The sequence below is a fragment of the Orcinus orca genome, chromosome 9, assembly GCF_937001465.1.
Source record: "Orcinus orca chromosome 9, mOrcOrc1.1, whole genome shotgun sequence".
NCBI classification, from domain to species: domain Eukaryota; kingdom Metazoa; phylum Chordata; class Mammalia; order Artiodactyla; family Delphinidae; genus Orcinus; species Orcinus orca.
In genome coordinates, this window is record NC_064567.1 from 29,075,392 (window position 1) to 29,089,446 (window position 14,055).

Consider the following 14,055-nt stretch of genomic DNA (forward strand, 5'->3'; position numbering starts at 1 on the left):
AATGTCATAAAATTCTATCTTCTGTTCAAATTATAAACCAAAGAGTTGATGACTCTCAAAAGAGTCAATAGAAAAAAATCCCATGAGACTAAGAAAGTTAGTGTTACTATGTCCACAAATTGTCACCAACATGTTTATTAAGTAATCAACACCTGAATCTTCAAAAACTTGAGGAGCTGGGTTGGGGTAGAGGAGGCTACTATTCAGAAGGGTGAACTCTTCAACTACCTAAAAACATAAAGATAACAATAAACTCAATTTTCCCTGAATGAGTCCTCTTTGATACTTTTCATATCACAAGATCCTCTCTTGTTACAACATTGTTACAAAGATTAAACACAAAGATTGTTAATAGATCAGTAGAGCACTCATGTGTTCTTTTTAACAACATGGCATCTGTAAAGCAGAGGGATTTCACACCCTGGTAATCCCTCCAACAGATCTTGTGCCTCAGGTTTTCTGAACCATCTTCAAAGGTTGCTTCCAAGGTGTGCTTCCCGCTATGATGTCTCCCCTCAGCCCCTGTCAGCTCCTTCATACCTTGGTCCTGCCCGTTCCTGCAGGTACACCTTGCACTGACACTTAGAAGTCTCTGCTCCAATTGTCAGCGTTACCACATCAAATGGGACTTCAGAGTAATAATCTTTGATCTTTGAGTTAAATTCAGGATTTAGTTCCAAATGTGGATGTGTGAAGATCTGCTTGATATGACATTGTGCATCTTTATCTGTTTAAAAAAACAAAACAATGATAGAAACACCCGCGGCATGGATAAATGTTTAAAAATCATATATGACTAAGGTTTTTAAAATTCTTTTGCATAACTTTAGTGATCACTGCTGATTTTCCATTTGGTCCTCTGGTCATAGTTGATTTGTGGCTTCAGCTGGGTTTTCTATTTGCCAAATTTTGTAGACCTTGCCTCATATAACAGTTGTTGACTTTAGTTGATATTTTTTGCTCAGCCTTTAAAAGTTTAAAGGCACAGAAGGTCAGAAAATGTCTCTCCAGTGGACTGATAACATTTCATAACATTTATTGCATATATCAAGCAACTGTGTAAATGGGGGGGAGATGACTCTGTGGGGTGGTGACAGAAGGATACCAGCAGGGAATAAGGAAAATTTCTTGATGGGAAGTGTCATTAAACTGCCATTGGATTGATATGTAGCTTACAGGCAGAAGGGTGAAGCAAAGAATGTGAAATCCAATATCATGCCAAACACTCAGACACAAAACCATGAGACCCCCTTCATACTCCGGCCACCTTAACCTAAGAAAGTACCCTAAAGTATAAGAAGGAAATGCTATCCTCTGCTCAACCCTGTTACAGAACCTAGCATATTATTTCATATAATTGATTCTAAGCCATTTAAAAAAAAAGTGTTTCTATTTGATAACTCAATTTTTTGCAAAAGTATCTTAGTGAGAAAAAACTAAAAACATGTTTCTAGGCACATACACCAGCCACTGCTAAACTATATTATGTTCATATTTGAAATAAACAAATTACTCAAAAGCAAATGTTTTTCAAAGAAATATTAACAAGTATTTTGTGCCAGAAATACTTTTCAACAGTCAACAAAATTCCAGTAAAGGTAAACATAGGAAATTCTATAAAAACCAGTAAAATGAAAATGTCTTCTGTTGCCTTTAAATAAGACGTTCAATGATATTTAACATAGCGACAAAAGGATAACACCAAATTTGCCACAGGAAGCTATACACCTGCACTTAAAGAAAAGTCGATTATCCTGTTAACTGCTGTCTCTTCCTCTATTGTTATAGAGCTATCACAACGATTTTTCTAAAATCACATCTGATGACTTGGCTTCAGTTCTTTAACAGTTTCTCATCACTGCCAGAATCTAGGCCAAGTTCCCAGTAAAGCTTACAAGGCATCTCATAACCACTTCCTTGGTTCTCCTTCCCATCTCCCATCACATCCTGGACTTTGTGATTCAACAATACCAAAAGTTTTATATTTCTTTGCCAGACACGGAGACAGATGCATCACCAAATCCATGGCAATGAATACCACCAACTTTATAGGTGTTTCATTCTAGTTCTGAGAACTAGGTGTCAGTTTAATTCCCATCGTGCCCTAAAATAATGAAAGTGAATAAATGTGTGTATTTCTGACCCACATTCTAGGAGAGATTTCTCAGCTGGTCAAAGAAAAAACTACTCTGGTACAAATTAGGAACAAAAATAATAAAATAGATATATTGTAATTTCATTGCAGGGAAAAGTCAATAAAAATTAGTCAGTTTGGTTGAATAACTCAATGAATTGGGTAAATACCTTCTTGATTGATTTTACTTGTTACGAAAGATTCTATCTGGGTGACAGATGTAGGTGGACTTCATCTATAATTTCAATAATCCTACCAGCTCATAAATTTTTTTATAATGAAAGAGAAAAAAATGAAAGAATAAGGGTGAGACTGTATTATTAGATTTAACCTTGAAAAGGACCATAGCTTTTCATTTGAATTCAACCACTTATTAATAACACACTCATTTTTTCATCAAAGATTTTTTTTTTCTGGTATAGTCTGTGTTCAAGGCACTGAGATAAGCACAGTAAAAACAGGTTACTTTTGGTCATGAGATCTGATTCAAATGGAGATTGTGAACCCAATCTAACACTTAAAACAAGCTGGAGTTCAGGGATATGGAATGTGCTTTCAAAAGCACCATTTCTTAGGCAGAAAGGGAATATAAATACATGTGCTACACTTTTATGCTCAGAACCAGTTAGATGAATAACAAAGTGGAAGATTTTTTTCAAAAAATAATCATAGGAAATGTATTGATACTTTAACTTTATATTTTTTTATAAAATAGTCACTGAGAGTTAATTTCCTCGCAGTTTATACTTTCACTTAATAGTGAACATTTTCAATGGGGCCTGCCCATTACAACACTGAAACTCAGCCCTAAATGAAAGAAAATGTGTAATCATTCTCTTAAGCAAGATTTTAGCAAGTGCTTGTTTTTGGTTTCATCAGAAACTCTTTACCTCTGGCTTATGTACTGCATCCTAGACCCCTGCTTGAAAGCTGATTTTGTCCTGACATCATCTTCAACTGAATCATCAGTGGTGCTGCCTACAAACACCTGGTGTTTCCTTGGCATCCTTCCCAATCCAGTCCCAACCTGTCTCAGGCCAGCTTACCTTAGCTCTGCAGAGAACCCACTGTGAGGTAAGGTGGTAGCAGGCTGCTTAACGTATTTGGCAAGTATATATGGGAAAGCTGTTTGAAGTCTTGGTTGCTTTTAATGGATTTCTTTTAACTGCAGAATTTTGTTGCCCTCTTGAGGGATAATCATAACTCATATTAAACACAAAAACAGCCTAGACACTGAAAGATAATCCCACTTGTTCTAAAGCATCGAGTTATTCTTTTAAAATCTCATACCATAAAAATAGGAATATTAACTTTGAAGACCCAGGTAGGACTAGTTTTTAATCAACATAAAAATATGAACAAAGTTGAAGAGCTTATTTAACGTGTTTGTATCCTCTACCCTATGCTACCTGAAAACTAAAAAAAAAAAAAAAAAAAAAAAAAAATGAGATTAATTTGTACAGTCGTTCCTCTTATAAATGAGAAAACAAAAGACCAAAGAGGTGAAGTGGCTTTCCTGATCTAACCCAGATCCTGGCACACTAGACCCTCAACAAATGTTCATTCTAACCTTGCTCCTAGTTTTCTCAAAACTAGTCCTTTTCTCACTACACACTGGGTACCAGCCTCCCAAGAGAACTGAGTAGCATGTATTTTTCTAGAAGTGGGAGATTGGATGATAAATGCAGGGAGGGAATAGTGTAAGTATATCTGTTACTTTTCCCTGATCAGCAGTACTTTATTCAAAATGCTATTTTTTTTAATTGGATGTATTTGTTGATTCTATTAAACCACATTATTGTATCACCTCTCAACCTATCGTGATTTTAATGATAGTGTTAAAACACAGTGAATGAATTAAATTGCATTTTAGAAGAGACAAATTAGATTTATTAAATTGGAAGACTTCTATTTATCATAAATTAGATCTTAGTCCATAAATTTTATTGTTTTCACCTTTAATGTTTTATCAGAATAGATTTTTTTCTGAAAGGCTAAATTTTCTGTGTATGTTTCAGCACCAATTATATATATATACGCATATATATGTTAAAAACGTATACACTGCCAAAAAACAAACCTGATAAATAGAATTCTTATTTTTCCATCATATTATTATAGGATATTAAGATAATACATGAGCCTTGGACAAAGAATCTGAAGACCCATTTTCATGATCCAGCTCGTGCATTTAATAGCACTGTGATCTTGGAAAAGTCAGTAAGATTCCCTAGAATGATATATTTGCAAGACCACTGGAATAATACTGACCAGAATGAAGAAAATTATTTAAAATTTAAAAAATCTATATAATACTTAAAATGTATTACTATTATATATGTATTTATATTATTGACTATACCTTGGTTAAAAAATTCATGAATTTTAAGAAAAGAAATTGAAATTTGGCTTAAAAACTCTCAATTGTGGGGTTTCCCTGGTGGTGCAGTGGTTGAGAGTCCGCCTGCCGATGCAGGGGACACGGGTTCGCGCCCCGGTCCAGGAAGATCCCACATGCCGCGGAGCGGCTGGGCCCATGAGCCATGGCTGCTGAGCCTGCGCGTCCAGAGCCTGTGCTCCACAAACGGGAGAGGCCACAACAGTGAGAGGCCCGCGTACCGCAAAAAAAGAAAACAAAAAAAACCAAACTCTCAATTGTTATAAAGAAAACTCAAATCAAGTACTATCCATTATATCAACAATCTGGGAGAAAAGGATCACTGTTGGGTAGTGAGAGTCCTAAAAATCAATATATAGAGGAGATGCCAAGCTCTTCCATCTGAGAGCCCCCAAGGCAAAGCAGTAGCACCGTTAGGGCCCCTCAAAATAAGTTTGGAAGTTACTGTCTTTAAATATAAAAATATAATATTTGATTTTCAAAAATGGAAAATTAAAAATCTTTTTATACAAAAGTAGCAAACATGAATTCATTCAGAAATCTCATAACTTCTGAAAATTTACATAAAATACAGTATCAGCCTAAAGATGCCCCAATATGATGATTTATTCAACCTAACTGTTGATTATGATTCTGAAGCACTTTCATTGGAACTCACCATTAATGCAATGTATTTCTTTGGTTTCATTAATAATTTGTGGAACTGCAGCTAAAAAAAGAAATGTAAATTAAAAAATGAAACTATTAATCAAAATAAAAAGAATACATATTCAGGTATCTGAAACTCAGGATAATTTAATAAAACACATATTTTATTATTTAATTTTTATTACATCAGAAAGCACTTCTAAGTTAAACTGAAAGCTAGAGTAAAACACAAGAAGCTATTTGGTTCAAATTGCAGACAAATAATTATTTCAAATAAGAAAATATTAAGGGAGAAAAATGAATGGTCTAAATGCCATCTATTGCTTGAAGTTGATCTATCAGAATTCCTCTAGTTCTATGATCTTATGGCTATAATTTCTCAAATCATTAGAATTACATAAATTCCATCCAGTTGGTTCCACTGATATTTACTTTGTTTCTAAATTCAACTAAACATTTATCTAAAAGACTTCTTAATAAATACCAATGGGACAAACGAGTGAATAAAAACAGAGTGCATAAAGAAATCATTTAGAGAAGAAAAAAATGGTGGGAGAGAGAAAGACAATCAGAACAGCAGTTTAACATCAGTTCTTCCCTGACCTTATTGATTGATTCATTTTATTATCAAACATTAGCATGCCTCAGAATCATCTGAAGGGCTTGTTAAAATAAAGAATACCGGGCCTTATACCCAGAGATTCTGATTCAGTAGATCTGAATTTTCCAAGCTTCCCAGATGATGCTGATGTTGTTGGTTTAGGGGCTACACACCCAGAACCACTACATTGGATTAAACCTTGATATGTAGTAGGAAAACTTGGATTTTTAAAAAAAATGTAGACACATGTACTTCTTTTCATTTTTTCTTCTGAAAATTAGAAACATTTTCTTTTCATGTGACATAAAGCTCAGATGTTCTTTAGAAGGGAAAAAACTGAAAATTGAGATAAGCTTAAGAGAGAAAATCAAAATCACCATTAATTTTCCTAAGGTCCATATTGCTTGTAGCCAATTGTTTCATTTAATAATATATCTTAAACATCTTTAATGTATAGCTATTTTCCCACAATATTAGAATGGCTTTGTAGTAATTTATTGGATGACTATAGCTTAATCCAATCCACTATTATTGCAATAATGGTAGTTGCTGTTTTTTTCATTTATTAGTAATTTATGTAATTAAATTTTTGTGTACGTTCTTAATTATTTCCTTAAAATGAATATCTGGAAGTGAAATTTCTGGTATGTAAGAATAACTTTTAAAGCTTTTCTTACATGTTGTTAAACGGCCCCTTAAGAAAGATTGTTCTAAATTATACACCCACCAGCAACATGAGAATACTCATTTTCCTACACTCTTCCCAACTCTATTATCTTCAAGAGGAAAAATCTTTCCAAATTTGAGGGAAAACAGCATTTTCCAGTTTAATTTTGATTGCTAATAAAGCTAAACATTTTTTATGTTTTTGGCCACACAATACTTGTTTTTCATGTAGAAAGAAGTGGGACTACATCCTTTACCTTTTTTATTTTCAATTGCATTAAATGGTACTTGTGGTTTTTTCATGTTCTCATCCTCTGCGAAAGAATTCCTGTGAATGCAATATCAAACATCTCTGGATCAATGCACTGAACAAAATTCATGGAAATTACATCTAACACACTATCTTTTTTCCTGTGTGTGAGCACAGTTATTTTGATGAACACAAAGAAAAACTTTCTGGATTTCATTCCTCAAAACTGGCAATCTTGTCTCAAGTGAGGTGGATGGAAATCTCATCATCTTTAATCAGCAGAAGCACATTTGAAGAAAGCCAGGGCAAAAAGTCACTCTTTGGTCCAAAAGGGAACAATCTCTGATAGCCTAGGTCCAACTGAAGTGATTCAGAAACACACATTCCTATTGGAATCTGTTTGGCTAAAATTACAAAGTCTTGAAGCAAGAAGCCTTGGAAACTCTGAGACACAGACTGAGAAGAACATTCATATAATCTAAGAAATTGAAGCGTACCATGCAGAAAGTGACCTGTCCTGCCAAGGATTCTATCCTTAAACTCTGATGAACAGGAATGAATTTTAAGGGTTAGTTATATCTTGGTGTGTTTGCCTCATTTTTCTGTTGTATAACTAAATGCTCAGCCAGATTGGCCTTTAAATCCTCAAATTTGGGACCAAAGTAATCTTAAGTTGCAGACAGAAAAATTGCTGGTCCTGATGATAGAGAATACTGGACAGGATGTGACTTCACTTCACTGTGCTGGGTTGTGAGGCTCCATTTCTACTCCAGAGAAACAGAGATAACAACACTGGCCTTACTTCACAAGGATGCTATGAAGATTCAATCAAACGCTCTGTGTTAAATCACATTTTATAAAGATTTATTGTTCCAGATATTGTACTGTACTAGTAGAGATGAATAAGGCATTTTCAATTCCCTTAAAATATAAGCATCAGATAGGAAATTAAGAAGCATCAAGGAACTAAAACTATAGTTAATGTTGGGAGGTGTGATCGTGTTATTGCAGTTTTATTTTTAAAGTCTTTTTTTCCCTTTAGTATATGCAACGATGTAATCAGGGGTGAAAAATTATGATGTCCAGGACTTTAAAATAACTTTCCTCCTCCGAGGAATGAAGAAATAGATAAAGCAAGCATGGGGTGAGATACGTTTACTTGAAGTCTGAGTGCCAGGCCAAGGTAAAAAAAAAAAATCTCTGATTTCATATGAAGTAAACACTCTAAACAAAGCTCATAAAAGATACAACCCTGAAATGCATGTAAACTGAATTTTAGAAATGTTACTATCTTAATGGAATGGGATGTTTTGTATGTTTACTCATCCTGCAAGTGATTTCTTGTGTAATTTTGTGAATAACTTATTTGTTTTGACAATGTGTATTTTCATGGAAAGCATGTGATTAGAGCAAATTACACTTGCTACTTTATTTCCAGTAAAGTGAAAATTAGCAGAGAGTACACACACATTGATTTTAGTGTTTTCATTCTGTTAAGATTTCCACTAATTCTGTTGGGACCTCTGGATTCTGAGCCTCAGGGCACAGACATAAGTGTCACTTTTTCTAAATGTTGCTTTTTTGACTTTATTTCTCCTCACCTTGTTGCTATAAGCAGATGATCTTTATTTAAAAGGGTGGAGGAAGGCATTAAACCCCACAGATAGTACAGGTACGTAAAATTGGGTTTTTTGGTATGAAAAACTGGAGAAGACCATTGTGAAGATAAGGGCAATTATGAATGACTACACGTGATCTTCCTGTCAGCATGAGGTCTTGGTGTAAAGCACTGGACCACGGGCAAAAGGCCAGGGCCCTAGTCTCAACTCAAGTAGCTGCGTGGCTTGGGCAAATAACCCATCTTCTCAGCACCTCAGTTTCCTCATCTGGAAAATGTGTATCATATGCATCCTCCTTGTAATACACATGAATGATAATTAAATATATATACATTCACTGGTAAACTTGAAGATAATTAGAATTGAGTATTCTTTCTTAAAATGTTCTGGAAACAATTTAGGTAATTGTTTCTTGATAAAGACTTCAAGTTTACTTATCTTAGTGTTAACTTAGATAAAGCTTTCATACTTATCTTGATTTTCCTATAAATGAAAGAAAAACATATACCCCATTTGTCGATGATGAAGTGACTTTTGGATGGTATAGGAACAGGAAACCGAAAGTATATTAATATTTACTACCTATCTGGTCTGCAGCACACCACACACTACGCAGTACATGATGGAGGTTATCTTATGTAATCTTGAAACAATACTTGGTAGGTGGTATAATCCATATTTTACAGGTATGGAAACTGAGACTCAGAGGAAAATCTTACCTGCTGTAATTAATAAACTCTAGAGTTGGGATTTTTGAATCCAAGTCTGTCTGATTCAAAAAGGTCCTGACTTTTTCTAACTATATTTAAAACTGACCTTTAGTAAATTTCATTGTTGGAAGGAATCAGGGTTAGAATTAGGCTTAAATTCAATATTCTGAAATTAAGTCAATTGCTTAACCTTATAACAAATGTGGACCTTGAGACAAATTTTGGGAATAAACTTTCCAAAGCTTGCATATCTCAAAGGAACTTACCCAAAGTTAAAAACCATACTTAAATAGACTCCTTGGTAAATCAAGTCTGTTCTTCCCTCATCGACAACGGCGAAAGAGACAGTCTTGGATTGAGTGAGTGCAAAGAACAAACAAAGGGACAGTAGGCTGTATTATTTAAAACCTAATTTTCAAACAAACAAAACAAAACCTTCTATCAATCCTATTATTTCGGAGTATTGAGAGAATAAGGCCAGCTGCATAAAGATGTGGCAATCAAAGTGCGTTCTGGTCCTGGGAGATGTCCTATGAATTCTTTGAATATGTGATTACTTGTATTTTTGAACTATTAAAAAAATGTTTCTTATAGGACTGTTTTCGCTGTCTCCCGAGGCAGAAGGAAATGAAGGACAAGTCAGTAGACTTGAGGCCGTTCGTGAGGGTAACTTCAGAGACACTGATGATCGTGCACAGCCATCTAGTCTTTCATTCCCTTGGGAGGTTAGGTTTACTTCTGTTTTCCTGGCAATAGACAAGTCAAATACTCACTTAATTCTATCATATAAAAGGGAAGCAGACTTAGCTGGCACCATAGGCACTGCCCCTTCCCCTGGCAACTGGGAGTGTTACTATGTTCTCTGGCCCAGCAACCCTCTTATTCACTCATTACTACCCCTCATTAGAATGGAAGTGGACATAGGAGGCCAAGGACCTTTTCTCCTGGCCGAATGCTTCTCTCTGAGATTCCATCTTCTAAAAAAAAAGTTCTAATCTTGCGGTAGAGACAGACATATTTATAAATTTGGATAGGTTTTGCCTAGAATAAAGTCATGCCTCAAAAACTCCAAATGAATGCTCATACCATCTCGGGCTCCACTCTGACTGATGGTTCATAAAACAAATCTCACCTAATTCTTTCTGTCTGATGCTCCCGCAATTCAAGGATATGTATCACAGGATGAAACTAGCTTGAAACTTTTAATTTTAAACATGACTTTTGAATGGAGTCAAGTCCTGATGGTTTGAAAAACTGTTGGATATATTTTTGTTACAGTGTTTGAAGACCACTAGAATCATTATGGTTTCAATGTTTTAAAGAAGCTTATTTTCCAGAGCATGAATTTTTGGACACACTTCTTTTTGTTGCTTTCTTTAATGTAGGCAATGCCTTTTGAAATCAATCTTTAGAGATTTTTGGGGTTGCACAATTCAAATTTGTGGCTCTCTTACCATTCCAGCGGGTGTGGCTGTGCCTTTTTATTCAGGAGCTGAAATTGTTCGAATACATTTAAAAGTGACCAGTATTGGGTCAGGATGGAACCAGGTTTCCCCACAGGATTTGCCATATCATGAAATTCACGCATCAAAGATTGAAACCCAGGAGTAGTAGATGGGAAGAGCTGAGAAGGAATATTCAAAAGCAGAATATCAGAATAAGTTATGGAAAATAAAATGTAGTATTACTAGGAAAGGCCTTATATTTATTTATTCAGATATTTAAAATATCAGATATTTATTTAAAATCCATTATCTAAACCATAATTTAATTTTCTGTGTTGCTGTCAAGGTAAATGCCACTTTTTATAAGGAACTAATTTTGCTGATGTTTATACTTTCAAATGGGGTGAATTTTATTTCTCTTTTCATTGAAAGGAAATGGATATCTGCTTTCTATAGATACCTGAAAACAGTTGAATAACAGTGAGTCAGCTAGCAGGAAAAATGAGGAGACATTCTCTTGGGTTACAAGTGCCTTACAAATCTCAGGGTGAGAGATATTAATCCTACCAAAAAAAAATCTATGGTTATCCTCTTTCTACTCTGAGAGTCAGGAAATTAGTGTCTGCCCTTTCTGCTACAAAATAATTCTTCTGTTCTTCACATTGTGCCAAGAGATGTTCTTTACTTTCACAATATCTTAAATTGAAGACCTTGAAGGATGAAGGATGAAGCCAGGTCTCTGATTATCTTTGTAGAGTATTGACCCAAACTGTCATGAATGTAATACTTACTATATTTAAATTAATTAAAATAACCCATCAATTACGTTATCTTTGGAGTAATAAGCTTACTTTGAACCCTCTAAAATATGGAGCTAAATTATAAAAACAAGTGTCAAACCTTCACTAATTAATTTAGTAATTTGGTTATAATTCATACAAGTAGCATCTGAATACACAGATTATTTTAAGTAAAAAAATTTTATTCAAACAGATTAATAATAAATTATTAGTAGACTTTTTAAAATGCTATTTTAAAGAGATATTTTGTATAAACACATCTTAGGTAGAAAAATATGAATCCAAGATAATTTACCTATATAAGGGCGGAACTGGAAACAAAGCAAGTACTGAGCGTGCACATGTATATGTAATAAATTATCCTTTGATATTGAGCAATAACTTAACAGAATCCAGGAAAATACATAGAAAACAAAATAAATGCCATATATATTTTTTGGCTGAAACCAATAAAAGTTATTATAATTATTTACATTTTCTTTCTTTGGATTTTGCTACAGATTTACAACAAATTAAGATTTAGGTAGTTTTAAAAAATATTATTGTTCTATTGAGTAATATTTACTTTTACACAAACGAAAAAGGGCATAATAAACAGAAGGAAATTTTGGTTACATTTTGGTTACAAGCTAAAAGCAAACTTTTTTGGAAAAATGTTAGCATTTTCCCCTTAAGAACTATCAAATCCTGCCAGCTATACTAATTCCATATTCTTTCACTTTTAGTAAGTCATGTATTATCTGCAAACTCTTAAAGAATATGCATTCTGCTCATCTTAATATTTATATCTCTGAAAAGAAGAAGCTTACAAAGATTTATATTCCTTAAAGAAATATCTTCACCTAGTTTTAAGTCAAAATCAAGTCTCTTATGGCTGATCTACTGTAATCTCAGTAATCAAGAGGAATCAAAGGTCACTTTTGTTTTACCAGTTGGAATTGTCCCAAACTCCTGAGTTCCTTTATGAAAGTCATAATTGAGTTAATCTCCTCCAAAGATAGGCATTGATTTAGTTCTTTTTGATAGTTTTCACCCTATAATGGGGGGAAAAAATGCAACTCTTAAGCAATTGCTACAAAGTCAAACCATGTTTAACACAATTCAAGAACCAAATTTTGAACTCTATAAACAGCTGGGCTAATTAATTCTAAATAATACATAATAACTTTAATTTGCCAAAATGATGTCAGAATATAAGAAAGCTTCATATTTGACCAAAGGACCTGAAATAGCTCAGTAAGTACTACTTTGGTAGTAAGGTTGGGAAATTGGGCCCAGAAGGACAGAATGAGTGTGACAGTTTGGAAATGCAGGAAAAGTCTTTTTTTAGTCTTCAGAGTACAAAAGATCAGAGCAGCAAATTTACACGTGAACCTCATGTATGGGACATTACCATTTTCGAGTTTCATGGATTCTAGTAAACAGACTCATCCCCCCATTTTCCTCACATTCATTTTTCATTATAATTCATCCCTTAGAGCAAAAGATACACATATTACCATTCCCTCTGGGTCAAATGGTTCTAATGGTTTTAATGGCAATCCACTCACTAAGGAAGGGAAACAGGGAACTCTAGGAAGGAATCAATAAAATCATAGGGAAACAACAGTCTATAATGTCATCTCTCTCAAAACCATCTCTGTAGAGCATTGCTTCTTGGTGAGACCCTTCACATTCTACTTTTTCAAATTTTCCAACTATGGTTTTAAAACTGAAAGATACATAGAAAACAATACTGTACCTAGTAACCTGTACATATTTTTTTATGCATCAAGAAAACTTGTACTAACAGATCATAAAAATTAACCAATCTTACTCTGAAGCACTACTCCCTAATCATCAGCATCTATCTAACCAAAGACGTTAACCAGATGTGAATACTTTAAAAAAAATTAGTATTATAACTCTAGTCCCTTGATGTTAATCTAGAGCACTCACGGCTATTCTAACTGCCTCTAAAAGGTTCAGGTATTCCTTTTAAAGTATTTTATAATATGTAATATGTATTATTCATTATAACCACAAATTTTCCCTGGGAATTAGGGACTGCTTTACTTCATTTTCAACCCATAATTTCATCATAATCAGTCAGTCACATACTTAGGAGACATAAAAATAATATTGGTCCTTAGGTCGGAAAAATATTAAGAGGTTTATATAATGGATACAAATCAATTTCAAATGAATTATCACGTTGCTTACCTGCACAGTAAAGAAAATGGCACCTTCCAAAAATGAAATAAATATTTGTCAGTACAAAAATATGCACTTACCTTAAATATACCTGATCTATAAAGTCTCTGAAATATCTCAGAAAATATGGAAAGTGAAGATTCATTAGACAGGAGAAAATTGAAAGTGTCTTTTAAAAGGAATTCTTCTGCGTTTTGGTCCTCAAAATCCATATTATCATCATCTTGAAACTTTAAATGCTCATGCACCTGTGAAAGAGTAAAAACACAGCAAATATTTTTCATTGACATACTTTTAATGCAGTGAAATCACTTCTAAGACGTGATTCATTTCCCGTTGGATTATAGATCAGAACTGACATCTAGTGGTCCTTTTGGAGGTCAACAGTTTTATAAAATCTAAGTAATGCTCTTTTGAAAATACGATTCTTTATAAGAACATTAACTGTTTTGTAAAATCAAATTAGTTTGTCTTGAACTTCTTCATTGTTGAAGACCTTGTGTTTATGGAAATAACATTTCTGAACAATAAATTTTAAAAATCATAATATAAACTATTAGATGTGTGTAAAATAATGACTAAATGACCATT

The 14,055-nt window shown here is 33.9% G+C and overlaps 1 protein-coding gene across 1 annotated transcript in view; it reads right to left on the reverse strand.

Moving 5' to 3' along the window:
* The window catches only part of CPED1 (cadherin like and PC-esterase domain containing 1), a 297,515-nt gene that overhangs the window by 159,204 nt on the left and 124,256 nt on the right, over nt 1-14,055 (reverse strand). The window contains exons 9-14 of the mRNA XM_033420398.2: nt 13,545-13,712; nt 12,201-12,305; nt 10,481-10,650; nt 6,705-6,775; nt 5,191-5,241; nt 541-727 (exon numbers count right to left, since the gene is read on the reverse strand). Of these exons, the coding sequence (XP_033276289.1) occupies nt 541-727; nt 5,191-5,241; nt 6,705-6,775; nt 10,481-10,650; nt 12,201-12,305; nt 13,545-13,712 (752 nt within the window). The remainder of the gene's footprint in view (nt 1-540; nt 728-5,190; nt 5,242-6,704; nt 6,776-10,480; nt 10,651-12,200; nt 12,306-13,544; nt 13,713-14,055) is intronic.